Source organism: Lytechinus pictus, chromosome 14 (genome assembly GCF_037042905.1).
Source record: "Lytechinus pictus isolate F3 Inbred chromosome 14, Lp3.0, whole genome shotgun sequence".
Taxonomy (NCBI): Eukaryota; Metazoa; Echinodermata; class Echinoidea; order Temnopleuroida; family Toxopneustidae; genus Lytechinus; species Lytechinus pictus.
In genome coordinates, this window is record NC_087258.1 from 4,564,441 (window position 1) to 4,592,170 (window position 27,730).

Sequence of the window (27,730 nt, forward strand, 5' to 3'; positions counted from 1 at the left end):
TTCTACATGTAGGCTACATACTATGTGGCTTGGTAAAGACATTGATTAATCTTACATGTACAGAGGTCTTATTCATTAAAAAAAGAATCATGGACTTTGATGTAAGCTGTATTTTAATATTGTTCTAATGAACCAACTTATTAACATCAATTTTGTGTCTACAATTTAAAGATGTATAAAATTTCCTTTAAAAAGTCGTTACTGGGGACCGTTATTGTAATACATCATGTACATATATATATTATTTTGAATATGAAATCATTTTTCTGGTCTCTTTACTTTTTTTCCTGAAGCACTATTATCAGGTGAAGTTTTTTAACGTATTCATTCTTATATTATTGCAGACAAAGGTGTGACTAATAGCAGTTAAGAGTTTTAAAAGTCAAATCAATGTGAACCAATGCCTTTCATTATTTAATTTCTCTTTGATTTCCATGTAGATGTTGGTGACATCATCACACAGTACAAGCTTCAACTGGAGCAATCAAACTCATCACATTCGTTGGGTCATCAACAGGGTGCCTTCAACAGCTCACAAGGTAGTCTCTCCTCGCTCAACAACAATCAACAACAACAACTAAACCAGCAACAGCAGCAACAGGTCTTACAACAATCACAACAGCAAGCTCTTCAACTATCATTAGGTATGCTATATAACAGTTTTGTATGTGTTTCATAAAGTCATGTGACATGTAATTGCAGATAGCTGTATTATGTACCATGATATCCCAAGATTTTCTGACATTTATGACAGTTTTCATATTATTTTTCACTTACAATTTTCCATCAAACCTGCTCTTTTAGCTACCACCTTTCTCTTTACTGAAGTTTAACGATGCTAAAAAAGAAAAAAAATTATACAACTAATACCTTGGTCACATTTGTTCTACGACGGCCGTACGGCGAGTCGAAAATAGCCGTTTTATTCATTTTTATTCAAACCACCTATATTTAGCTGGTACGAAAAATGTTTAAACGGCTGTTTTCGACTCGCCGTACGGCCGCCGTAGAACAAATGTGACTGAGGTATAAGGTACATGTAACAATGAGATTTTTAAGAACCAGATAAGGTCCTCTCCTTCCTTGTCTGCAGTGATTTCAATGTTAAAACCATGAACTACATGTATGAATATAGCATTAAAAGCAGCAATGCTCTTTAAACTGATTGTGTCCATATCAATCTACTCCATACTGTTTATCCCACCACTTTGTTGAAATGAAAGCAAGTTTTGTTGAAACAAATAAACTACTATATCTTGTCTGATCTTTTTGTTATTAAGTTTTAGGATTTATAAAAATGGTCTCAAAATCTTAAATTGATTTTTTCTTCCTGTCATAATTAAAACCAGATATATCTCAGATGTGATGTATATATCAAAAAAATTGTCTCATTTGGGTATAATAGTTTTGTGGAGCTTTGTCATTTTTAGGTTTTATCAAGTGTGGTCTGAAGTCTTATATTGATTTTTTGTTCACCTTTATAACCAGATCTATTTTCAATAGCTCTGATGGATATCTCAAAGTTTGTCTCTTCTGGTACAAAATATTAAGAGAGTTCTGTCACTTTTAGATTCACCAAGCAGGGACTGAAATCTTATTGATTTTCTTTTCACCTTCATAACCAGATCTATTTTTATTAGCTTTGATGGATATCTAATAGTTTTTCTCTTCTGGAAATAGTTTTGTGAAGCTCTATCATTTTTCAGGTTTTATCAAGTGTGGTCTTAAAATCTGATATTGATTTTTATTTCTTTGTAACCAAATATCTGCTTCAGCTCTGCTGAATACTTCATGTATCTCAAAATTCATCTCTCCTGTATAAAAAATGTGAATAAACTGATTTATAAGTGTAAATCACATTTGGGCAAGAATTTAGAAAATGGGGTATAATACTCATATCTCACTATTGATACAATCTAATACATCTTTCCCACATGGCGAAATGATAACAGGAATGTGTATTCTTAGAAGAGCACAATGTTGGTACATTTAGAAATCGATTTGAGGGTAATCTGAAAACGGATGAAGGGAGTTTGTTTTTAGAAGTGAAATATCCTGGCGGATGTCACTGAGATTTCCCATTGATTTTCCAGAGCAATGCTTGTCATTTTAGGTGTTATCTTTCTTGCTGATTTGTTTTCTTTGTTTCTGTATTTCTTTCTTTCATTCCTTCTAAGTTAAAATTTTATTCTTCCTTTCTTTCTTTCTTTCTTTTTTTCTTTCTTTCTTTCTTTCTTTCTTTCTTTCTTTCTTTCTTTCTTTCTTTCTTTCTTTCTTTCTTTCTTTCTTTCTTTCTTTCTTTCTTTCTTTCTTTCTTTCTTTCTTTCTTTCTTTCTTTCTTTCTTTCTTTCTTTCATTTATTTATTTATTTCTGTCTTTCTTTTCTTTTAGTTCTTTCCTTTCTGTCTTTCATTCTTTTTTTCTAAATTTCTTTTTTTTTTCCTCCTTTCATTTTGTCTTGTCTTTTGCTTTAGATCTCCTTCCTCCCTCATGTTTCATGCTTTGACCCCTTTATCCTATCTTTTTCTTCTCTTCCTTCTCATTTCTGCTTCTCCTCCTACATGGAATTCCTATTCTTCTCAATCTTCTCATATATATACTCCTTGATTACCATCACCACCATTTTCTTATTCTCTCCTCCTTTTACATCTTGTTTTCCTTTTTTTCATTTCTTCTTCCTCTTTTTTTCTTTGTCTGTTCCTACTTCTACCTCATTCTCCCCCTCATTTATCTTCTCATCCTTAAATTCTCCATCTTCTTCTGCACCCATATAGCTGAAAATTGAACACAACATAAACTGAATAAATAGGGTTGCATTAATGATATGTTGTTGTTTTTTCTTCTTTTTCACAACAGGAAATTCAGATTGGTTGAATAACCTTGACCTTCTGAAAGAGAGTGTACGTGTTGCGAGTAGCTACAACTTTTCAGATTTAGATTTATCACAATTTGCAGGTAAGTTGTAGTACTCCGCCCCCTCCTTTTCCAACTCCTCATTAGTTTTTTTAATAACAACAATTAAAAGAATAGATTAAGATTACTTACATTGGATCCCTAGACCAATTTTTTCTCACAAATGATGATGCTGTAAAAATTGCATTCTTCTTCTAAAAAAATGTAAAATAGGAATCTCAAAAATAACTCATGAACATTCCCTGTTTTTCAAAACCGCAGATGAAAGTGAAATTGAAAATTTTATTTCCATGAAAACCAATAGTGGCTTTACCGGTAGACCGTTGATTATCTTTCACTCGTTTCATTTTATGGAATTGGAAGTGTTGCTTAATATCCTTCTGAAGTTGTGTAATTACCAGGGTTGGTCTGGAAATATACCAAAGGAAAGGAAGTGGAACGGTGTTGGAACTCTAAATGTCATCTAGGCCAACCATTGATATGTTTCCTGACTTCCAATATGACTTTAGACTTTGTTTAATCGGTAATGTTAAAACTTACAAACGGTAATGGCATATCCATCTAGGCTGGATACAATACCCTTCAAGGGTAGCATTTTCTTTGCACAGTAGTCCGCCTTTAAATGTGTCTTTAATATTCAGCTGGTTCTGCATCTGAGACTGCCTATTAAAGACATGCGGCAAATTTTAAAGATAAAAAATATAATTTTGTGATCCCATTGACTGCCAACTTTTTGACACCCTTTACTGTTTACTAAGAAAAACAGACTCAAAGAGTCTGCCGTAACATTTAACTGAATTGCTAATGAGAACTGGTAGTTGATGCCATAGAAGTTAGATGGACTGACTATGAAGTCGCAACTCTCATTTGTACTCTATTTGACCCTCTATGACTCTCTTTTACCATTACAGGGCTTGCAAAGACTATCAGACAAGAACATTCAGAGAACTTTTAAGTCATTGTAGCTAGATCATTTTCCTGATCTCGCCACAAGATTTTACCTCTGACCATTGCCACCGGACCGGACCACCTTTGACTCTTCTCTGACTATCTTTGACTCTAATTAACTCTTTTTTTTTTATCCCAGGTCTCATGGAGAGTATGAAGCAAGCTGACTCTAAGAACTGGTCATTGTAGCTGGAGCAGTTTGCTGATCTCGCCACAAGATTTTACCTCTGACCATTGCCACCGGACCACCTTTGACTCTTCTCTGACTATCTTTGACTCTAACTCTTTTTTTTTATCCCAGGTCTCATGGAGAGTATGAAGCAAGCTGACTCCAAGAACTGGTCATTGCAGCCTGAGCAGTTTGCTGATCTAGCAGAGTCGCTAAGTAACTTCTTCCAGCAAACGGGTGTAGCTGGGTATCTCAACACAAGTCGGGGTAGTGGCGGAGGTAGGCAGATTTAACTTTTCAATAGGCACTAATTTATCCACATTGTGCTATAAACCTCAACCCAGGTGAGGTAAATGGGTACCTGGCAGGAATTTATTCTTGAAATGCAGAAGCATCTGCTCTGCTAAAGCCAGGTTTATTATGCTGCATTAGAATGCTTAGAGACTTCTTATAAAGTGATAAGCAGTTTAAAACCAAGTACAGATTTTTATTATGATCAAGGACACGAGTGTAATAGATATAAAGTTGGTTTTGAGAGAACATTTGAAACAGGAAGAGGATAAAGCAATTATAAACTTTCTCAAGGCTCCTACTTTCTGTATTTGTGCTATTTCAGTTTCACTTAGTTCATTTGTAGTTTCATTTTGGATTTAAAAAAAATGATGGCCATTTGCTCTTATTGAAAAAAAAAAGAATACTTTGAACCATGACATGGAAGATAACAGATATTATGGTAATTGGTATGAGTATTGTGTAAAGAATGAGAGAAAATTGGTTATAGTATCATTACAGTGTACAATTACTTTAAGATTACAAGATTAGAATGTTGCATCCTTGATGAGGACCCAGCTACTCTATGATTAGTTTAGGTCTTGAGCTAATTCTGTTATAAGTGGTTGTGCTATATTGACTTTTAATAAGGAAACTTTGTAATAGCCAGATTTTTAAGAAGGATTAAATATGAAGTTGAATAACATGGAAAACAGAATAAGTTGATGATTGAGTTATAAATGTTCATAAATTTTCAATTATAAAAATGAAAGGAATGACCCACCCTTTTATATCTAAGAATAACCCATCCCTTGAAAAGATAAGAAGTAGGATAAGATGCATATCATAATCACAAGTAAAACCTCTAATCTAGGACAGATTTGATGTTAATAGAGCAAAACACTCTGTGGTTAAATGAAGAACATGAAAGCGTGAGGCATGTTTCATTTTTAGTGATTTTAGTTTATCACGGATAAACATTATTGTTTGAAAGAGGATGTAGGAAAGGAAATTCTACTTGAAATCAAGGTTGTTATTTTCTTGTGTTTGGCATGACCGCAAGAAGCCTGATTTTTGTTTGAGAGTTCAACTCTTTCCTGTCTAGCTTCAAGAGAATTTAAAGTGAAGTTTCATATCAAGGAGCGCCTTCATGTAAATTTTGACAGACATAAGTTTATTGTAATTTACGAAAAGCTTTATTAAGCACAACGCCCTCAGGTTATGGGGGTTATTATCGACAACAAAAATGCTCCTTTCAACTTAAGAATTGTATTGTATGATTGAATTAGATTATGATTTGATGATGATGCACATCATTTGTATAGCGCCATATATCTGTAGAAGATATTCAAAGGCGCATTTTTGGAGGAGCCAGCCAATCTGGGTCGCCTAGAAGGGCGCGCACACAGAACTGTGACCCGCAGGTATCTCCTCCCTATATAATTGGTTGGGGGAATGCAGGTGGACCACTACACCGGGGTTTCCCCTATGATGTCTGATGATTTGATGTCTGATTTATGTTATTTTGCCAATTCTCTCATTACAGGAAGCGCATTCAGTGACAGTCCTCATAGCAGCATCTCTAACTCAACAACAGGAGGTGGTGGTTTCCTAATGGGTTCACCGCCCCTCCTTAGCCCAAACAGCAGCCACCAATCCCTAGGTGTTCCTTCACCGATCATGGGTCACAACCTTAGCCCAACCATGGTCCCTCAACCTCACCAAGGGTCATCGCCAAACATGCAACGGGTAGTCCATCACCAGAGCGTGCTGCCACGGCGCACCACCGACTTCCCCGATGATGACATTGAGGATAATTTCCCGTGGGACACAATCGCATAGCCCTATCCTGGGCATTGACTGAGACAAGAACTCCCCTGTTTTCCTTGGTGTTCAGGGCCTGGGTGGGTTCCTTAGGCAAGGTAGAGCCGGATGTTTTGAGCGTTCTTGGTATGTCTACCGTTCCTCTGCCGCTTGTGGAGCCTGTGTGTGTTCCTAGGGCAAGGGAGAGCAGGATGCTTTCAGCATTCTGGGTACATCCACCTATCCTGTCTGCCGCTTTTGGAGGCTGTGTTAGATCCGCTGTTAGGCAACTCCAGGGATGTAGTCCGAACCGCAAGTGCTCTGAGGAAGACCTCATCAAAGAAAGCTTGAGTGCACATCTATCTGTCTGGAAACATCAACGACAGCATCAAAGGGTTGTGCCTGCGTGTAGTGTTAAGGAACACGTCAACGGCGTGCTGCAATCGCTTCAGTGTCGAGTGTCACAACAAAATTCATCCATGTCTATCCAAAGAAAACCTGTTATGTAAGAGAGAAAAGGAATCTGGTAAATTCGACGTTTGAAAGGACACCAGATGATGCAGTTGCAACCTTGCGAGAACCGCTTTCAAGCAAATGAGAATGTGCAGTGTACTTTGAAAGACCACCTGTGTAAATCATGTCGAGTCTTTCTCAAGAAGTCACATGACAGAGATGGGGAAAACAAATGTTATGCTGCTCCAGGTTGGGATAGTATCTCCAGAAGACATGTGTTGTAGCAAATATGTAAGATGGTGATTGCTCTGAAGAATGGCCAAGGAATTGTGTACTTTACAAGGGTGTAAAAGTGGAGGAGTGATATCTATTATCGATGATCACCCATTATATAGCACAAGTGAACAACGATCCTTCACTTTTTAAGGCTCTTTGTTTGGCTAATTCTGACAGGCACCTCCCTAATTTTCAACATTTTTAAGAAGGATTTCAGAGATGGTAGATAGATATGAATCATTGCTGCATGATGAGTTTAATGAATGTTATTTTTAATACAAATGGCAAAATGCCAGGTAAATTGAACCAAGAATAATAATTTAATAAAAAAAGATGTAGTCCCAAGCTTCATCCTCTTTCTTTAATGTTTATCATCAAAGAAAATGGAAACCGATGGGAAAAGCAATAGTGATTGCCTGGGATAATTTTTATCTATTTGTGTTATGAGAATATTTTTATGGTCAACACTCTCTCGCCAGTTATGTTGTACAGGTGTGGATATGTACATAGACAAACAGCTATATATTTGTGATACTTGGGTGAGTGTGTGTGTGAGAGTGTGAATGGCAATACACCCAAAACTGTGCTGGTTCTGTTTCTATGGTTTCTCTCAAATCTCTTTATCTTTCTCAAATATGCTATTCTTGTAGGCTGGTCTAAAGTAGGATGAGGAAAAGGCACGCTTTTGAATAACGCGAAGCAAATTCACTGGTACTTTGTCTGGACAAACAACCGTCCACCCATTATACAACTGGGCATACTATTGAAATGACCCTACCTTATTGAAATTACCAGAGTTTATTTTTTTCCTTGACACATTCTGTACATCCAATAGACTATTCTCAGCCGATCTGGATTAATATTTCAGTTTGCCAGTAGCAGCTAGTTTTGTGTTCATAGTACGTATTTTTGTTCGTGAATACCTCTTTTAATAAAATAGATTCATTATCTTTTGAGAATTTTTAGGAGATTGAGTGCATTAGCTTCCATGCTATCTTGCACTGATTTGGTGGGGTAAATCTACATCTGTTTTGTTTGAACGAAGAAGAGTTTATCCCCACTGGAACAAAGTGACACTTTGCTGTGTACATTTTCATTCAATTTTATACATGAAATATTTAAATGGGACTTGCATAATTGCCAATCATACAGTAAATAGGAATATCATTGCATGATGCATGCTCATATCTATTGCAATATATCAATCATTGAATTTTGCTCCTTTGGAGGTTATCAATTTCATTTGATCAATTTCAATTTTAAAAGGATTTTTGATATGATAATGATATTTCAATTTTATAATTCATTATTTGCATTTTTTGGATAACCAGTCATTTATGAGTATTTACTACTCGAATTCAAATCATGTTTTATTTGGTACAGTTTGATTTTTCAATCTTAATAAGTTATTCCTCTTGTGAATTCTAAATTAAACTCAGAGCATTGTTTGTGAATTTTTAAACAGCCATTGACATGTAGTGTTATTAAACAGGGTTAGTAAAGCTTGTAGGAGTTATATACCAGTTCAATATCTCTCTTTCTTCTTTGGGCATTCTTTAACACTGATGGGGTAAATACCGCTCATCACCAATTGCATTTGTTTCACACTTTTTAAGTTCGGTAACATATTTCTTTTAAAAACATAAGACTAGAGTCACAGGAAAAAAAGGTGAAATGCCACAGTCACACACGAGTCCAAACCAACCAATGGTATGTCATTGGAAATAACGTTATAGATTTGGTCAATTTGGAGTTGATTTCACTGTTTATTTCCAATTTGTCTAATGCCAATTCGTCCAATTGCCAACTCGTCTACTACCATTTAGTCTATCATCAGTTCATCCACTCACCACATGGTCTACTTTCATTTAGTCTAATGCCATTCTGTCTAATAGCCAGTTGGTCCAATAGCCATTTAGTCCATATACCATTTGGTCTAATTAAACTTAAGTGTTAATTATTCAAAATGAATTAAAAAGTAAATGGGTATTAGACCAACTGGTTATAAGACGAAATAGTGATTAGACGAAGTGATAATTGGACCAAATGGTTATTGGACCAAATGGTTATTAGAAAAATATTGATGGACGTAATGGCATTAGACTAAATGAAAGTAGACCATGCGGTGAGTGGACGTAAAGGCAATTAACCGATTTCACTGATGTGACTGAGTCCGCAGTGTGGAATAGCACCAAATTCTGTAATAATAGTCTTTCTTGCAAAACTTGATATTGTAGTTTTGTATTAATAATGAATGTAAGTGACCTTTTTTATAAGAAATGTTTCAGGTTATCCTTCGCCTTTTTTTAAGTGACAATTTTGATGGACAGTGAAGACAGAGACCTACTGTACATAGATCATGAGGCTTTATATTTTAGTACGATGGATTTTGTCTCTTGGAATGTTACTGCTAGTGTCACAGGCTAGGAGGTCTAACCTGGTCATAACGTATGATGTCTAAAAATAGAATCGGTGGAAATAAAAAGGATGTTCAGATTCTACGTCACAACCAAAAGACACAACAGACACACACAAAACATGAAAAATAATGTTTGTCTCTTTATTGTCTTCATCATCACCACATGGGAAACACCAATTCAACACATGACACTTTGCTCACACTCACAGAAAACTAGCAAACAATACCAAAACCTGCGCCAGATGTTCAAAAAAATATGAGAATGCGATGTCAGCAAAAATTACTGTTCAGCTTAAAGATACCATGAAAATTTTACACTATAAAGATTGAGGGAACGGTGTATTAAAATGAGCCAATGTATATGAAATTTAGCAAGAGAATTATATTTGTAAGGTTTGCTAAAAAATATGAATTCAACTGTTAACTTTGCCTACACAAGTAAAAACAACCAAAGAAAGGGCTATGTGTACTGATAATCTGAACTTTTTTCACCTGCGCAGTCTATTTGAAGACACCATACATTAGGATATCTGACTTCCTCGCCTGTGACACCGCCAAATTTACTGTACAGTGTAGATCATCTAGATCATCAAATAACGTACTGTGCCGGTAAAGAAATATGATAGAAATCCACATTATTGCCTGGCACACTATTCTATGCAACTGACAAAGGATATATTGGATTGCTGAATTCTTCTTTCGTAATTTCAAATATTTCATAAAAAATATATTGAATATGATACAATCATATTTCATTGTGATTGTCGTGTAATAGGGTTCATTGTTCGTATTTCTAGACAGGTGCGTTTGTGTTCTGTATTTTTCTTGTTGTTGTTTTATATTTGTGGTGAATTTGAATTACATCATAAATACATCTTACATTGTACTATCCAACTGCATTACAGCATAAAAGCAAATCTCTTTTAATATTAATTGTAGCTTAATTGCTGTGGGATTTTACAGTGTACATTTAGCTTCATTGCTTTAGTTCTGCCAGTCTTGAGAACACTTCTATATTGTGTCAGAGTCTCAAATACAGATATTGTAAAAGTATGAGCAAACTCACGAAACTACATTTCTCTTGATTTGCAAATTGCATTGCCTCAGCAATGAAAATTTTTTAGTGAACTATAAACAAAAATTCCCCATCGAAAAGGAAAATCAATTTGTTAGTGGAGTAAGGTTCAGGGCAGTGTTTCACAAAGTTTTTTCAGTGGTTTCACTGACCTATTTTCTCTGAGCCATTCAATTGCAAGGATTTGTAGTAGCTTATAACAATAGTCGGCGCAAATCACTGACAACTTTTCATGCGATATTCCCCACGTTCATGTAATGGCAACGTTGGATCTAATAGAGCAGGTGTTTTTCAGGGTTATGTCTCCATATATTGATCAAGTGACAATGAAAACTCGGTCATCTATAGAGGCTGGTATGGATGCATCTCTATTTCTGTCAAGCTATGGTAATGATCAGAGGTCAAATTCACAGGAAAAAGATAAGCAATATGGAGCATTTTCATGAAATGAATTGTCTGTGAGTTTTCACTGACAACTGTTATAAGCTACTGAAATCCTTGCATCTGATTGGCTGAGAACAATTTAGTCTCTGAAAACCACTGACAAAGATGCTTCATGAAACCTTTATATAGTGATGTTTAAGCAATGAGAATTTGAACAGCTCAACACACTATTCAAAGAGGTTGTAATGTACTTGATGGTATCCATTCTCAAGGTCACAGTAAAGATAGAGGAGGGGATCATTTTGTAAAGCTGTTGTATGTTAGGCACAGTTTTATGCATAAGCGAGGGTTATTTCTTTTGCTAAATGTGAATACATCACAAAATTTTCCTGTTTTGATAAAATAAGAGTGTGTTCGTGAACCCTAATCAATCTTGAAAATATTGAATCTTCCATGCTTGTATAAAATAAGACTTTTAATCCACTAAAAATCACATTTCAGGCTTTTCAACTCTATCTGATGAGAATCAATCCATTAAAATGCACCCAAGAAAGTGTCACATGTCATGTGTACATGTAACTTATGAACACCCTTGTGAAACACCACAAAGTTATTAAAAGTAGATTGTAATAATCTCAATATCATTAGATCATTGGTTTGATTTTATTTGAAATCATCACTCTCTTCAGTTCAAATGGTTTTATGAATTGAGAATGTAGAAAAGTGAAAGCTATTTAACAAAATACGAATGATTCGTTGTGACATATCATATCACGCAAAGATTGACAGTGGTACAGGGTGTTCTAAAAATAGATTGTGTCCCCAAAAAAGTAGAAAATTTGATTTTAAGTACTTTGCTTGTTTTGAACTTCTCTTCTTTGTGTTACTTCACCTTTAATAGTAATTTCTCTTAGAAATGTTTTAAGCATTGATACAAATAAAAATCAAGCTTTTGAATTTAAAGGCAAAGTACTTAAAACCAACCGTTCCACTTTTTTTCTGAGACACCCTTGCATTTCATGTTTCCTTACTGATCCAGGGCCATTTACACATAGCTAATCAATCGATAGGATGACTGATTTTTATGATTGATTGCAATTATCATTTTGTGCAATTAGTCATACAAATCAACAGCATGATCACTTGCTAAGCTTTGTGTCAAAGGGGCTCTAATCAATATTGCACTTTCCAAGAAGTGGTGGTATGGGGATGACTGCAACAATTATGATTTTGAAAATGATTCTTCTGCTGAAAGGGCTTGTGACCAGAATGAGTGTTTCATGATGCGATGGCCTTTTTTTTTAATTTGATTGTTTATTTTGATATGAAAAAAATGTTGATTTTGAAAGAAGGAAATGTTAAACTTTATACTGTCTTCATTAGTTTGTTGAAATTAGTTAAGTGTAAGCACTAAATGTTGTCTTAAATCATTGTGGGCTCCCTTTTTTTCAGTGGCATGTACTCTACTCAATTTGACAGTGTGTTCACACCTAGGCTCTTTTGCATAAAATTCACTATATGTCCAGCATCCAACGGAATCCTTGATTTTGATTGGGTGTTAATCATTGTTGGGGTAGTTACCAAATGTTGGGGGAATAAAATAACCTTTATGCATCATGTCCCTGGGGCCTGTTTCATAAAGACTTTTGACTAACGTAACTTTGCCATTATTGTATCGATGATTGAAACCTAGGTGGTGATTGGCTGCTGAGACTTGCTACCATTTTAGTGACAAAGCTACTATAGTCGTAACTCTATAAAACAGGCTCTGGGACCAGTGAGAAACCATCAAGCCAAATATAGTAAAATATATATGTCTTGCCTTAGTTCAGGCTCATACTGATATTTTATTTCACTTGACATAATACAGAGAGCCAATGCTTTGCATTCACTCTGCAAATATTTCTGTTACCTTTGAAATTCTTGAAGTAAGTCTCCATGATTTGGAAAGGGATATTTCAATGTACTCTGCTTTCAAACTGGAACAATATCTGATGTTTTCTGGTAAGTGAAGTATACCTGGGGCCCTGTTGCAGAACAAGTTGCGTTTAAATGTAATTGCAAAATTAAGCCCAAGTCCATAACACATGCATTTCATCGGTTGAAAATCAAGTTGCGTTTGATTTTAACTCTTTCTGTAACAGACCCCTGATTAGACAATAGTAGGGATGGTGTTTCACAAAGATTTAATTGTTGACTTTAATAAAACAAATCATACTTCAATTCCCAGGTGTGTGTGTTATATAATGCATCAAAGCATTAATCATATCACTCTCATTGGGTGGGATATTACTCTTTGTGATATACCCCCTACGAATTTTTCTTTTTACCATGCATATGTGACACTGGGGAAAAATTACACAATGGCTCAGGTCGAATTCGTACCGAAGTGCCCTCCAGAGCCCTGGAAACGTAATAAGAATCTCCTTTAATTCCAACAGGATCTAGGATAATCTGTAATACAATGTAGCAAAATTGGGCTGGCGAGCTCAACATTAAAAATGAAATATTGAAATAATTTGTTTTTCCCTGATGCAAACACTTTTTTTTTAATGATTAATGTTATCTGGGATAAATGTTAGTGGATCAGGACATGCACATTGAATATTAACAGTTATTATTGAATATACTCTTTATTTCTAAGTCGTCTCATGCCAAAGGTTAGAGTTATATTTATATAGAACAACTATATCCATAGAAATAACTAACAAGCCTTCAAGGGTATATGATTTGCAGTGGGGAGAAGCTATATGTTTTCTAATCAAAGTATGACAGATCTGTTGAAATAATTTTATTTTATAGAGATAAAGATATTTATACATATATTATTGAAGAAATGTGTGCACTTAACGTAGCTCAAATTTCAAGCAACTGCATATTCTTTGTGGATTGTTTTACTATTTCATACAGTTAAGAGGCTTGTTGGACTCTGAATTTACCTATCAAAAAGTGTATGTTGCGCAGTGACCACCTAACTTAATAAATCCACAATAAGTTGACAAGCATGACCCTTTCTTGTGCTAGATCAGGGGCCCGTTTCATAAAGGACTTACAACTGGTGTAACTTTGCCATTATGGCAACTACCATGGAAACCTTGATTGTGATTGGCTGCTGAGCCATGTTACCATGGTAGTTGCCACAATGGCAAAGTTACAAAAGTTGCAAGTCCTTTATGAAACAGGCCCCAGATTTGCAATAATTGCATTTCTATGAAATCCAATTTTCCCTGAAAAAATTATGGTATTGTTAACAAGCATGTGAATGCAAAGTTTGATATTTGATGAGAATTATAGATGGTTCTCTTTCATTCTGTTGAAACAGGAAATTTAGCATAAGAAAGAGTCACCTTTTCGTAAACTTGTCTGTAACTTAATAAGAGCTTTAAGAAATAGGACCTTTTCACAAACAAATAATTGCAGAAGGAGGTTACCACTGAAATTTAAAAAGTAGGGATTACACATACTCTCATGCGATGCATAAATCTAGACCAAAATGTTGCTGGATGATCTTCAATCTTTCATACTGATATGTAAATAGAATGACAATTATTGCAATAAAGTCATTTCATTTTTAAATGGTGTCATCAGGGATGTTGTTACCCCTTCTTTAAACTATTTTTGTATAAATTATTTTGAACTCTTGTTACAAATGCTAGAGAGATATATATTAAGAAAATGAGTATATGTACATAATCATATAGTTATCTTCCTTATCTCTGTGATATATATATATATCCAAATGTGTAAAATAGGAGACTTGCATTGCCTGTCTTTGTACATAAAAACCAATATATATATATGACATCTTCTTTCATTTGTGAAATATGAATGTATCATACTCAATTGAACTGTCATGAATGCTGTGTATTTGTTTAACATTTTTGCCTAGAAAGAAATAAAATGAGCTTGACTTGAAACTACCTTGGTGCCCAGATTTGAATGTGTGTGTTCACTGTCAGACCAGGGGCCTGTTTCATAAAACTTGTTATATTAGTTCAAAGCTACTGAAAACATTCATTTTAATTGGCAGATAGTAAACTTGTCTTTATGAAACGGGACCCTGCTTGATCTACCAACTGGTACAAAGACCATAATGGTATCCCTACATTAGTTTTACCTCATTGAAACATATATGGCAGGATCCTGTCCATAAACATCACTTGCTCATTAAAGGGATGGTCTGGTCTGAAAATATTTATATCTAAATAAATAGAGCAAAATTAACAGAGCAAAATGCTGAAAATATCAAAATCGGATAACAAAGTTATTGAATTTTAAAATCTATTAATATTTTTTTTAAACGGTTATATGCACATCATCATGAATATTCATTAGGTGGGCTGATGATGTCACATCCCCACTTTCCTTTTTCTTATGTTATTACATGAAATCATAAATATTTCATTTTTTCATGCATGTGTAAATGATGTGTCTTCATTATGATGAAATAAGTTGCAGCAATAAATAACTAATGCACTTAATCAGAAATTTTTTTAATAAACCTAATTTCATATAACAAGATATAAAAGAACAAGTGGGAATATGACATCATCAGCCCACCTAATGAATATTCATAAAGACATGCGGAGAACTGTTTCACCGGAATAATGCAAATCTTTAAAATTCAATAACTCTGTTATTTGTTATCTGGTTTTGATCTAATTTTCAGAATTTTGCTTTGTGAATTTTAATCTATTTATTAATATAAATATCTTCAGCCTGGACCATCCCTTTAAGACCGCTCCTTTGTGAGTGGTTTTTATGGACAAGTGTGGCTGTAGTTTACTTTGTGGTCGAGTGGATGTGTAATTTGGAATACCGGTAGATGACCAATTACTGGGTTCTATTCTTGTTGTGACACCAATGTCCATTGGAAAGAAATTGATCTGTATTTCCAGCAAATACTCAGGGTTATACCTTGGTCCTTAATGAATTTGACTTTTTTTTCTTGACTGCCCCCCCCCCCCTCCCCCCCCCAAAAAAAAAAAATGCCCCAAAAAGAAAAAAGAAGGGAAATGAGGAGAAAATGAAAAGTGAAGAAAGAAAGGGCAAGAAATAAAAGTACTCATTCCAATTTGATAAATATAAAATTTTCATAGATTTTGCTTTCACGCTTTGCCGTGAGGGAATGATGATATTATACTTTTCCCCACTGTTTCCAGACAATATTTCTCCCCGTTTTCGATCTCCACCATGGATGTATTGGGCTCAAGTATTTCCAGCTAGCAAGTATAAGGTATTCAGGTATGGGATTAGATATAAAATTACCCTAAGTATGAAAAGTCATCATTTCCTACATCATAATTTATTCAACAAAATCTCCACTCTTCTGGTCATAAAGCGGGTAATTAAATCTATCATATCTGCCACCAGCGTGTTAAGTTCCCAACCCCTCCAAAATTAAATCCTGGCTATGCAGATGGTGTTGTGGTGGTGGGCCTGGTGGCAGTGATGACAGGCTGATGATTTTGGTAATGGCGGTGGTATATTGAAGAAAATAAGGATGCAAGTGATGGAGCTATATAGTCTATTAGAAAAAAATATTGGATTGCCATTAGGCCACATATGATTGATTAAAGGGCTCATTATGAAAAGATCATTATAATAATTCAGTTTAGACACCAACAACTCATGAATTCAGCAATAACCTCACTCATTTTGAATAAATTTTTCATTTAACTTGTAAGGCAAGGCCTCCCCCCCCCCCCCCCCCGATCTGTATGATAGGCTACCATACTAGGATAGGAGAGATATCTCCTTGACCATATACCGTTGAAGCCGATATGATATGGATGGAGAAATTTTGTCTGCTACGCATATGCTGAGGATGAAATCCCAATAAGCAAATGTAAAGCCGTTTTCCAGTAAAGCGTAAGTCGGTTTAAAGTCCTTTATTAATTGGAACCGAAGCATTATCAATTTGTTTGAATTGAATTAATCGTTTGATAGCATGTGTATGTTTCTCAAATGCGAAATTGTTCTTCATTCTCGTAGAATGAAATATATAATGGAGTGTGTCTGTATGAGTATATTTTTTTTTACTTCAGTCCCACACGTGCAAAGCGATGTGTTCTTCCGTTTTTAGTTGGACAACTTGAGCTTGATTGAACTAACGTTAGTTAAGTCTAACTCTAAGAGTAAAACAGTCACTTATTAGCATTACGACAAACTTTTATCTTTTACATATAAGAAGGATGCACAAGAAAAATGTTTCATATAGGCCTATGTATACGGTACATCATTATAATATCAGTAGGCCTATTAACCCAGAGAGCTCCAGCCCGCGTAGCGGGCTGGAGCCCAGACGCTCAGTGTGCAAACGGGCATTCAGGTGAGAGTACCATGAAGTTTGGTCAAAATAATTTTGATAATACATAATTAAAACAGAAATTAAGCACTTACCACGATTGTATGGATGATAGTCTAACGAGTGGCAGTTTCCTGACATCGAGGCACAGACTGGAACCTCAAAAAACGATCAGTTCTGTCGCGGTGGCTCTCCTTCTTTCAAAATTCATAGCAAAATGGCCGTTCGAGAGGGTGTAGGGCGCATGCGCGAATTTGACAAAGTCTATATGCGCTAGTGCTATACTAGCCTCGGTCTCGATCGGCCATTTTGTGTTGAATTCTGAAAGAGGAGAGCTACCGCGACAGAACTGATCGTTTTTTGAGGTTCCAGTCTGTGCCTCGATGTCAGGAAACTGCCACTCGTTAGACTATCATCCATACAATCGTGGTAAGTGCTTAATTTCTGTTTTAATTATGTATTATCAAAATTATTTTGACCAAACTTCACGGTACTCTCACCTGAATGCCCGTTTGCACACTGAGCGTCTGGGCTCCAGCCCGCTACGCGGGCTGGAGCTCTCTGGGTTATAGGCCTATGTCATGTGTATGTAGCCAGGCGGCTTCTAGAGAGTAAAAATCATTTACTAACGTAAGGTCACTCTCATACGAAGCCAGGGCTTCCGTCATATACTTTTGCGTGTACCACCAAAAAACCTGAAACTTTCGCCCCCGAAATTTCTACTTTCTTTCTAAAAGATCTAGCCCAATGCCTAAATCATGTACATGGGATAAAACTTCATTTCCGACATTTCTACGCTCTCGTTGTTATTTTTGAACAAGAATTCATCAAAAAAATGAGAGAAATATTGTGTAAAGTCGGAAGAGACTTGCCCGATGTTTACGCCGCCATCTTGTTTCCTATTGTTCTTCGCCAACGTTACAGACGCGTGCGTCGGGTAACGTTGGGGAAGAACAATAGAAAACAAGAATGATTTATGTTCTTTCAAAATAAAATTAAAGAATGAAGTAACCATTTTTAAGCATACAAAAATTAGTAATATATTTATTGAGCTTCTGATCTTTCTATGATTATTCATTGAAATTTGCTAACAACTTTGGTCTGTCTTTTTTTTTTTTAGCCTCCCGATTTTGGGGGTGATGTTTATTCACGGTCACGGTTTAATTTTCAGGAAAATACGGCTTAATACATTTGAAAAGAAAATGGCCTTCGATGCCCTTTTTTGAAAAAGATTTTGTCCTTAGTGCCCTTTGTAGTGGCCTTGGTGCCCTAAAAAATATGAGATATTTTAAGGCCAAACTGGCCTTGTCATAAAAATAATGAAATTTAAGGCCTGTCAAACATTTTATTCACTTGCATCAAATATTAAGATCATTTCTCTTGCCCGGCCTTCACAATGTGGACATCTTAAAGAGTAAAACTTGAAATTGAAAAAAAGGAAAATGACTATGCCGAAGGGTACGCTTTATTAAACGGGTAACTGAATGGATTAAAATGAAGTTTGAAATATTATTTTTGAATTTGTTACAGGTTGATAATCCCATGTCATCTGTGTGCCTAATACAAGAAGAGAACTGCCTTTAACTTTGATGGGAGACTTTTTAAACATCATGGATGCTCTTTGGATGATGAGATTGAATGTGGTATGTAACCCCCTTTTGATGTTAAAACCAGTTACCATTGATAGCACTATCATATTTGGGCTCCATAACACAAAGTTTTGCAATCAATCGCTAAATTTAAATAGCCAATCAAGATCGTAGTTGGGTGCACTTTTTGTTTAAAGTTCTGTGAAGAGGAATGATTCAGAAAGATGCTTTTGTATTTGCAATTCATCTCAAATTTTTGTGTGGTAGTGGCCCTGACTTCTCTTTTATTGTATTAATGTGAAGATAGATCGCCACTTGTGATCTGTCACAACACGCAACCAGATTTTTACAGTGGAGATAAAATCTGAATGGCCTCTAAGGACTCGTGATCATAAGTAGGCAAAGCATAGATTGCATGTGATGCCTCACAATGCACAGTGCATTTTTTTATGATAAAGAAAAATGTATTTGATAAAATTAATATAAATAAGTGCTGAAAGCCTGCTTTCAAGTATAAATAAGATTTATTATTTGATACATCGGTTGTTTCATTGCTTTTTTATTTACGTTTTATATCAGATTGTTCAAATCCTCAAAGACTTGATAAAATGTATTCTCAGATGAATAGCAAATATATCAAATTTGTATATTTTCCTATAGGTACTTGGCACTTGGTGGCTTAGTCAATTATTCTTAGCAATCAATGGAGCTACCATTCCTGGCACACCTAGCCCTGCACCTCAACCTGAGGAAGGATCTAAATCAACTCCAACACATACCAGTAATGAACCAACGTATGGACCTATACTCCCTCCAACTCCACAAAGCTCAGGTATGTTATTGTGCTTTTCAAATCTGCAGGGTTAAAAAATGTTCTCCTATGCATTCATTGATTGTTTCTATAAACAAATGCCTGGGTTTAAAGGGGTACTCTGGGCTGAAAACAGTTGTATAGAGTAAAATTCAAGCAAGCAAAATGATGAAAGTTTCATCAAAATCTGATAAAAAATAACAAAGTTATTGAGTTTTAAAGTTTAGCAATATTTTGTGGAAACAGTTATATGTATGTCCTTATGAATATTCTTTAGGTTTGCTGATGATGTCTCATCCATACTTTCCTTTTTCTTATGTTATTACATGAAATCATGCTTAGTTATTTCACATTTTCATACATGTGTTTATGATATGTCTCCATTATAATAAAATAAGTTGCATCAATGAAAATCTAATTAAATAAATCAGATGCCAATCCATTTTTTTAGTTCTGCATCTCCATCAACACACTCTTGCTTGTGTACTATTTGTAATGCTGTAGTCACACCAATCAAAATTCTCCAGACTGATCTATATTGCATTATTTCAAATACCATATCATTGGTTGATTTGGAGTAGGTTTTTGTTGATGAGATTGTAGCATGCTTTCCAATGTGCATTTTTCAACTTCGAACAAAGTTAAAAATTTCCTATTTCCACAGGGTGACTAGAAACAATGTCCATTGTCTATATGGTATCCTATATTTTTTGCACAGAGGACAGGTAGTTTCAGTCTTCAATATCATATACGACATCCGATATTTTTTGTATACAGGATGACTAGGAAATGTACAGTGTCCTATATGATATCTGATATTTTATGTACACAGAACTAGGAACAATGTACAATATCTTATATGATATCTGATATTTATTGTACACAGGACGACTAGGAACAAATGATTACCTGGCTGGTTTCATCATCTGCCTCACGATGAATATTGCCATCATAGCTGTTGCTTTCTTCTGTTTATGTTACCTTGGAAAACTATCATCACGGTCAGGTAGGAAAATGTAACAGAAAACCCTACAAACAGTGTCTCTACCTTCATCACTTGAAACAGCTCTTATAATGAAGGAAAAAGCTGGTCATAAAGTTGGGAGCAGCCTTACAAATGATTTGACAAAAAAATGTCAAAATATGATCCAAACCTTTATCCCGATTATTAAACACACAGTGAATTAGTCTTGAAAGATTCCATTTAGTGTGTATACAAAATTGTTTTAACATTGTAGAGAATGTCAATCAACATGCTCATATTTCAAATTTAATGATTGTTGTTTTTTATTTCTTTTTCTTTCAATCTAATCATGACAGGCAGTAGTTTTTCTTGATAGATTATAATATTCTTTGCACATAATTTGCAGAGATTTCTGGCACACTTGTCAGAATACAAGGAACATTAGCAAATGAAAAATGTATGGATTCAAGAAATTCATGTTTTACCTTAATCACGCCGGAAGGTATAGGCACCATCCATGGCTCGTGTTTGCTTTGTCCGAGGCTAACGCAATCACGACCTTTCAACTTCAAACTTGAAATTACCTTTTGTATTTTTCTGACTTGTTCTGTCAGAGGCTGATGCATCGCCTATTTTCATTTCTATAAACAGATGACGAAGTAGACTCCGCTGAACCCCGACAGACATTATCATGGAAAGAGGCCTTACATCCGATTGCAGGTGAGTGCTTTGAACTCATTGTTAACAGATGAAGACAATTAATATAGGCATCCAATAAAAAGAGATGCCATTCTTCGGGCAATTGCCTGGTCTCAGGCCACGACAGTTTCTAATTTCAGGCTTTTTCATACTTTACATTGTACAGCACATACATGTATTGGTTGTTGTTGTTGTTTTAGCTTATACGGCGCGTATCATTCATTAGTGAATATTTGCGCTTTAACATGATCTGGCCTCTTTTCAGGCCCAGTCAGTAGAACTGACTGACATCCCTTTAGTAGGCATTCTTAGAATGAATATGATATGAATGAAATATGCATTTAATTTTTTTTATATATTTGCACATTCAACTCCCAATTCTTAGATTCACAGTATCATATGGTCATTTCGTGAAATGGCTCAGATCTGCTCAAGCCTGAAAATTTATCCCCCCCCCCCCCCCCCCGTTTTGATTCGGCAGCTTTTCAAGCAATCGCGCCAAAATTTACATTCATTTTGATGTAACTACAAGCCAGTATAAAAAATAAAGTTCCCAAAATAATAATTATTTTTTAATCATTATGAATTAAATATGCATTTTTTAAAAATATATTTGCACATTCAACTCCCAATATCATAAAATTTTGCAGTGCTATCTTTAACTAACCAACTAGCACTTAAAGGAGAATGAAACTCTTGGAGCAAGTTAACTTTTGTGAAAGCAGAAAAATCAAAGAATAAGATCAACAAAAGTTTGAGTAAAATAGGACTAGCAATAGAAGAGTTATGAGCATTTGAATGTCGAGATCACTAATGCTATGGAGATCCTCCCATTGGCAACGCAACCAAGATCTATGATATCACAGATGAACAACTCTCCCCTTTTGGACACTGAAAATATACCCCAAAACATATCTTTTTGCTCATTCTAATCATATGACAAACGATTCATCAATTATATAATGTTGTGAAACCTCTGTACTTGTCCTCTCATAAAGAGAACACCTCACCTTGTGATAGATTCTATAAAAGTGAGAATATAAGTGAAATAAGTACTAAAGCAATGAGGGAGTTGTACGTGTGTGACATCACAGATCTTGGTCGCATTGCCAATAGGAGGATCTACATGGCATTAGTGATCTCAATATTCAAATGCTCATAACTTTCTTATTATTCATTCAATCTTCCTCAAACTTTCAACAATATGTTTCTTTGATTTTTATCTTTGATATGGATTCAGCTGGTTTCAAGGGTTTCATTCTCCTTTAAGTTTAATAATTGGCAGTTTACACTAACTCTTAACGTATGTGTATGTGTTTTTTTTAAACATGCATCTTTGGTCTATTTTGTCTAATAAATCAATGATCTTGTCAAAGTAAAATTAGGAATCCATCCATCTGAAAGCAGATCAAGAGCTTGCATTGACTACTTTACTCATTCAGGACAATTAATTAATTGAAACTGTTTTTCTTCAAAATGGCAACAGTAATACATTTTCTTTTACTACTACATTTTTCTTTTTAAAATCTATGTATTAGAAATAGATAGAGAGTAATGGAGAATATCAGTATAAGATTTGTGAATTTGCATTTGGAATGTCTATTCTGATATTTTATTGCATTGCCCATATAGATATTTTTTGTAATTATTTTCAATCAATATTTTTAAACCATTGAATGAAAAATACTAATGCATTTGAATTGCATCAAAAGTAATTTTACTAAAATGCTGCTTTGCCCCATATTGCTTAACCCTCAATCTCCCGGGGTATTTTGATTCTTGTCATTCCCGGGGGGGGGGGGGGCCATTATGGCCCCCCCTTAAGATCTCAGCCGTGGATTGCGTGATCACAACGAAAATTTGCATGATGGTAGAGAATGACGTAATCTACGCAGTTGCATTGGTAAATTTCACTGAATTCATATATTTTTATTTTATATGAATTAATTATGCTAATTTATTCATGAAATCATACTTTATGCTCTGATTCACTAAATAAAGCTCCTAGAATGCTATTTTTTTGTGAAAATATTCTTTATAGCATTCCTAACCATTGTGAATGAAAAAAATTCTGGTACCAAGACCGATTTCTTATGTATTTTATTGTTTTTTAAATTTCTTATGTATTTCTTTGTTTTTCTACATTTTGTTTTTTATTGTTTTTTCAATGGAAATCGTTCCAGACTTAATTCTGATCATAAACAAGGCAAACTTAATTAAGTTTAATCAGTAAAAGTAGAAATAATGATACATTTATGAATTTTGGCCAAATACACAATTTGCATTGGATTTGTACATGAAATCACGTTTATGAGCAATTTTGGGTCTGACATGCACTTACATAATGTTGCGTAATGTCGTAACCGCGTACCCGGGCGTCACAAATTTGGTCTCAAAATTTGCGCGAGACTTGAAAGTAAAAAGTCAGTGAGCGGCGAGGTCAAAAAAATTTGCGCAGCAGATATATCGCGAAAATTGTCGAGGGGGGCCATAATGGCCCCCCCCCCCCCCCCCCGGGAGAATTAGGGTTAACTCATCCTCATTATTCTTCTTTTGTCCCCATTATCGTCATCCACCCACTTGTATTTTCTTCATCTTTTCCTGCAGATAAAGTCTTCAAAAAGAGATAGTGATCTTAATCATCATACACAAGAGAGTAATGAATGTGCCTCCTCCAACATCAAAGGCTGGTATTCTGACATAGCCCAGATTTAACTCCAGGGCCTTGTAAGGTTAGCAATTAATCACTAAATGAAATGGCCTATCAGGATCATCATAGCATGCGCATTTTGCTAAGTAGACTGACTAGGAACCAATCAGAATTGTCCTTTGAAATTAGCAATCAATCGCTAACCTTTGTGTTATCGGGACCCAGGGCCCTGTAAGGTTAGCGATTAATCACTACATGAAATGGCCTATCAGGATCAGCGTTGCATGCGCATTTTGCTAAGTAGACTGACTAGGAACCAATCAGAATTGTCCTTTGAAATTAGCAATCAATCGCTAACCTTTGTGTTATCGGGACCCAGGGCCCTGTAAGGTTAGCGATTAATCACTACATGAAATGGCCTATCAGGATCAGCGTTGCATGCGCATTTTGCTAAGTAGACTGACTAGGAACCAATCAGAATTGTCCTTTGAAATTAGCAATCAAATGCTAACCTTTGTGTTATCGGGACCCAGGGCCCTGTAAGGTTAGCGATTAATCACTACATGAAATGGCCTATCAGGATCAGCGTTGCATGCGCATTTTGCTCAGTAGACTGACTAGGAACCAATCAGAATTGCTCTTTTAAATTATTGATTAATCGCTAACCTTTGTGTTCTGGGGCCCAGACCAAACAATCATTTTAGACCACACTTCTGTGGAATGCTAGTTTTCTTTAATACTGATATGATATTCATTATAAAGATAATATACCATATGATTTAGTTGAAGGTTATTGTATCCTCATATCATCTTCACATTTTATAACAAAATTGATTTTTTATCAACTCTTTAAAGGTAATTTGTTCTTGATGAAATACTGTAGATAGCAAATGGCACTCCAAAAAATGTGGTTTTAGAACCTTGGTTTAATTGAACACCACTTCTATGAGAATATTGACAAAAGGGTTCTATTGTATGATAGTGGTAATGTTATCAAAGCTTTGCTACATTTTCCACAACAGACACAGAGAGGCATATTGCCTCCACATATGCTGTAAACATATGTATTATGTGCTTCTAGTCTTTAAAAATCGTCCAAAGTTGCACGGACAAACTAATGACATCACAATGGTTTCATTAGGCATGTGACTCTTAAAACCCTGGCTTCCTGGTTCCGAACAACCGTGGCCCTTGAAGACTTTCCTAGGGGGTGCTGCGTGGAATTCTGGCAGGTGTGTAAAAATTGAAAAATTTAACCAAAATGACTTATATTTTTTGTGTATTGAGACCTTTTTTTGGAGGGGGGTTTGCCTTTGAAGTGAAAACTTTTTTTTTTGGGCATTTCAATTTTACATCAGCACCCCCAGTTAAAAAATTGTTCCCAGTGCCCTGCAAACAACCCATGAGCTCTGGGAAATGTGTACAAAAATAGCCTGCCTATTTATTGGAGAAGTCAAACCTGACATAGAGATGATGTTCATTCAAGCAGAAAACAATCTGAGATTCAAATCAGTGAAGAGTGGGCAAAAATTAGTCAAATAAGGTTTTGGATTACTAAAAACCATATGTATTATTATCATGTTGTGGGTATGGGCAAGTTGGTTACTTTGTCATCAATAGTATTAATAATGATAATAACTTTATGTAGCTTCTTGCACGGTTAAGCTACAGCTAAGGGTTAACTTAGGCTCATGGATAGTCAATATCCGAACGCACCAGCACACTCCAAAGATAAATGTCCAATCACACAGTAATGTAGGTTAAGTCATCCATAACAGTAAACAGTAATCTTGACGAAATATTGATGTGTTCACACGTGTATAACAATAATCGATGATTGAAACGTAAATAGGTGATTGACAAACGCGAGCGAGCAACTGGTAGTTTGCGATTGTTTGACCTCCTGGGGCCCGTAACACAAGGCTTAGCAATGATCGTAGAACACTTTTCTACAATCTATTCCATTGACTACAATGTTCAATCAATCGTGAAAATCAAGTGTACGATTAGTTGCTAACTTTTGGTTAGGAAACCCTGGTATCACAATATCAGTAAATTTTGATTGAATGTAACTGCACAACTTGTTGCAATGAAACTTTTCTTCCTTCTGAGGTGGAAGATGCATATGGCTTATCACCCTTCTGAGATGCTTAGGCTAATTTGCATACCAGCCTAAGCCTTGACCAATGTGTTTATTGTTACTATGTACTCCTGGTCTGGCCAGGGCGTGGCTGACCAACCAGAATTACCATTATTATAAATAACCTTGTTACTAGGCCAGAAAACATACCCAGTGACCAATTCGCAATGACTTTACCCTATTTGGGAAACAGAACATGAATTAGTGAACGTTAGTTTCTTATATAGTCTTGACTTTTAGCCAATTTGTGGTTTATGCCGCTACATTATAATAACAATAATAATAATGATAATAATGATAGCTTGGTTTATATAGCTCTTTTTGCCAGAGGTTACACACCACAACTATTACTCCACCAGCTTTATCAGTAGAAACCTGTAAAAAAAAAGTTTTTGATTGGCTGTTGAGCAGTGTTACCATGGTAGTTGATTCTGGCTTAATTTAATTGTTTGGGAAATGGGAATGAACTGTTGTCTCAGCCCCCCCTCCCCCTGCTTGAATATTATTACGCCCATGGTAGCTGATACTGATAGCAAACATTTACTGGGGAGAAGAAGGGAAAATCCACATATGGTTGCTTGACCCCATGCCCCCCCCCCCCCAGGAAAAAAATAATAATAATAATTCAAAAAAAGTAACAATAATAATAATATTGATAATAAAAAAACAGTTTTAATAATATATCTGCTTTTGCCATTGATTGCAAAGTTACCATCAGGAGTGTATTTATTTACTCAATGAGGCCCAGATGCCAAATTTAACAAGTGTGTGATCATTGTAGAGTCGATTCATATTTAGTCCTAGTAGATTAAGTACATGTTACCATGGTTATTCCATATTATTACACAAGTGAATTGATGACGATGAGTTGTAGTGGAATTTTATATTCATGAATGCAGTTAGCTTTTATGCCTCCACCATCAGAGACATTATGGTTTGTCCTTACATCCTACCTTTTGGAAATTTTCAAGGCTGTAAACTATTTCTTATTTTGCAATGGTGGAGGAATGAATTTTGACTGCATATTGAGTGATCATCTCCTTTTCCTGATTGGAGCTAAATTCAGTACCTGGTATTTTCTTTTCATTTGTTTTGAAATTTTTGAAGTTATGATATGCTAGTTGAATTTAAAAAGCTTGAATCATTTAACTGTACTTTTCTCAACAAAAAGTGGATCTGATTTTGAATTTCAAATTTTAGGTTGTGTTCAGTATTTGCAGTCAAAATTGTAAATTATTAACTCAGATCGCAAGTGAATGGCAATTTGAGTGGATTGGTGCACATTATTAGATTTGAAGACATTGCTTTCAGTACTGTGTCTGTTCTATTTTTTAAGTTGGATTCAGTACTTGCAGAAAGAATTGTTTTGTTTATTGAGTTAAGGTGAAAGCAAATGGTACTTTTTAGTGAATACATTTTCAGTACTGTGTTTGTTCCATCTCAAAATTGTACTAGAGACCTGTTTCCTTGAGTTAAATGTAGTTAGTTATCATTTTCTATATTCACTGCAATATAGTTCTATGAATATTAGCTCTTGACCAATCAAATTGCACTTTTCAGTAGCTTATAAAAGAATAACCATTGAAACAAATTTGATCATGATACATTTACTATAAACATCATGATAATTACATGGTTACGTAATATAAATTTATAAATGTACTGAAGCCGAATGTAGGCAGCTCATGTGCTCTGATTGTGTATGCTGACAAATGTAGTTTTCCATTTTGTGCACTGTGGACAGACTATACCTGTATTGGCCTGCAGGGTTTCAAATTAGAATACAGTGTATGTAGTAAACTGCCAAAGTTGTAATTAAGTCAAATCACTCAGATCAAAGCAATGTGTTCATTATCAGAT

At 35.2% G+C, this 27,730-nt stretch overlaps 2 protein-coding genes across 2 annotated transcripts; both read left to right on the forward strand.

Annotated features, from left to right (window-relative positions):
- Positions 1–436: 436 nt before the first annotated feature.
- On the forward strand, positions 437–14,627 carry LOC129276017 (forkhead box protein J3-like; the record flags this gene model as incomplete). The annotated part of the gene is made up of 4 exons (XM_054912462.2): positions 437–644; positions 2,857–2,955; positions 4,163–4,309; positions 5,847–14,627. Coding segments are annotated over 4 exons (750 nt in total), but the record flags the coding sequence as incomplete, so codon positions are not given.
- Positions 14,628–16,490: 1,863 nt separating this feature from the next.
- LOC129276330 (uncharacterized) lies at positions 16,491–26,468 on the forward strand. The gene is made up of 6 exons (XM_064109526.1): positions 16,491–16,581; positions 18,548–18,660; positions 19,267–19,438; positions 20,304–20,423; positions 21,033–21,101; positions 23,688–26,468. The coding sequence occupies exons 2-6, from the start codon at positions 18,607–18,609 to the stop codon at positions 23,708–23,710; spliced, it is 438 nt and encodes a 145-aa protein (XP_063965596.1). The 5' UTR covers positions 16,491–16,581; positions 18,548–18,606; the 3' UTR covers positions 23,711–26,468.
- Positions 26,469–27,730: the final 1,262 nt, after the last annotated feature.

Excerpts from the sequence above, each read along its gene's own strand:
- LOC129276330 (XM_064109526.1), top strand. The coding sequence starts at position 18,607 with ATGGGAGACTTTTTAAACATCATGGATGCTCTTTGGATGATGAGATTG. Across the intron at positions 18,661-19,266 it reads GGATGATGAGATTGAATGTG|GTACTTGGCACTTGGTGGCT; the intron begins GTATGTAACCCC and ends ATTTTCCTATAG. Across the intron at positions 19,439-20,303 it reads TCCAACTCCACAAAGCTCAG|GACGACTAGGAACAAATGAT; the intron begins GTATGTTATTGT and ends TATTGTACACAG.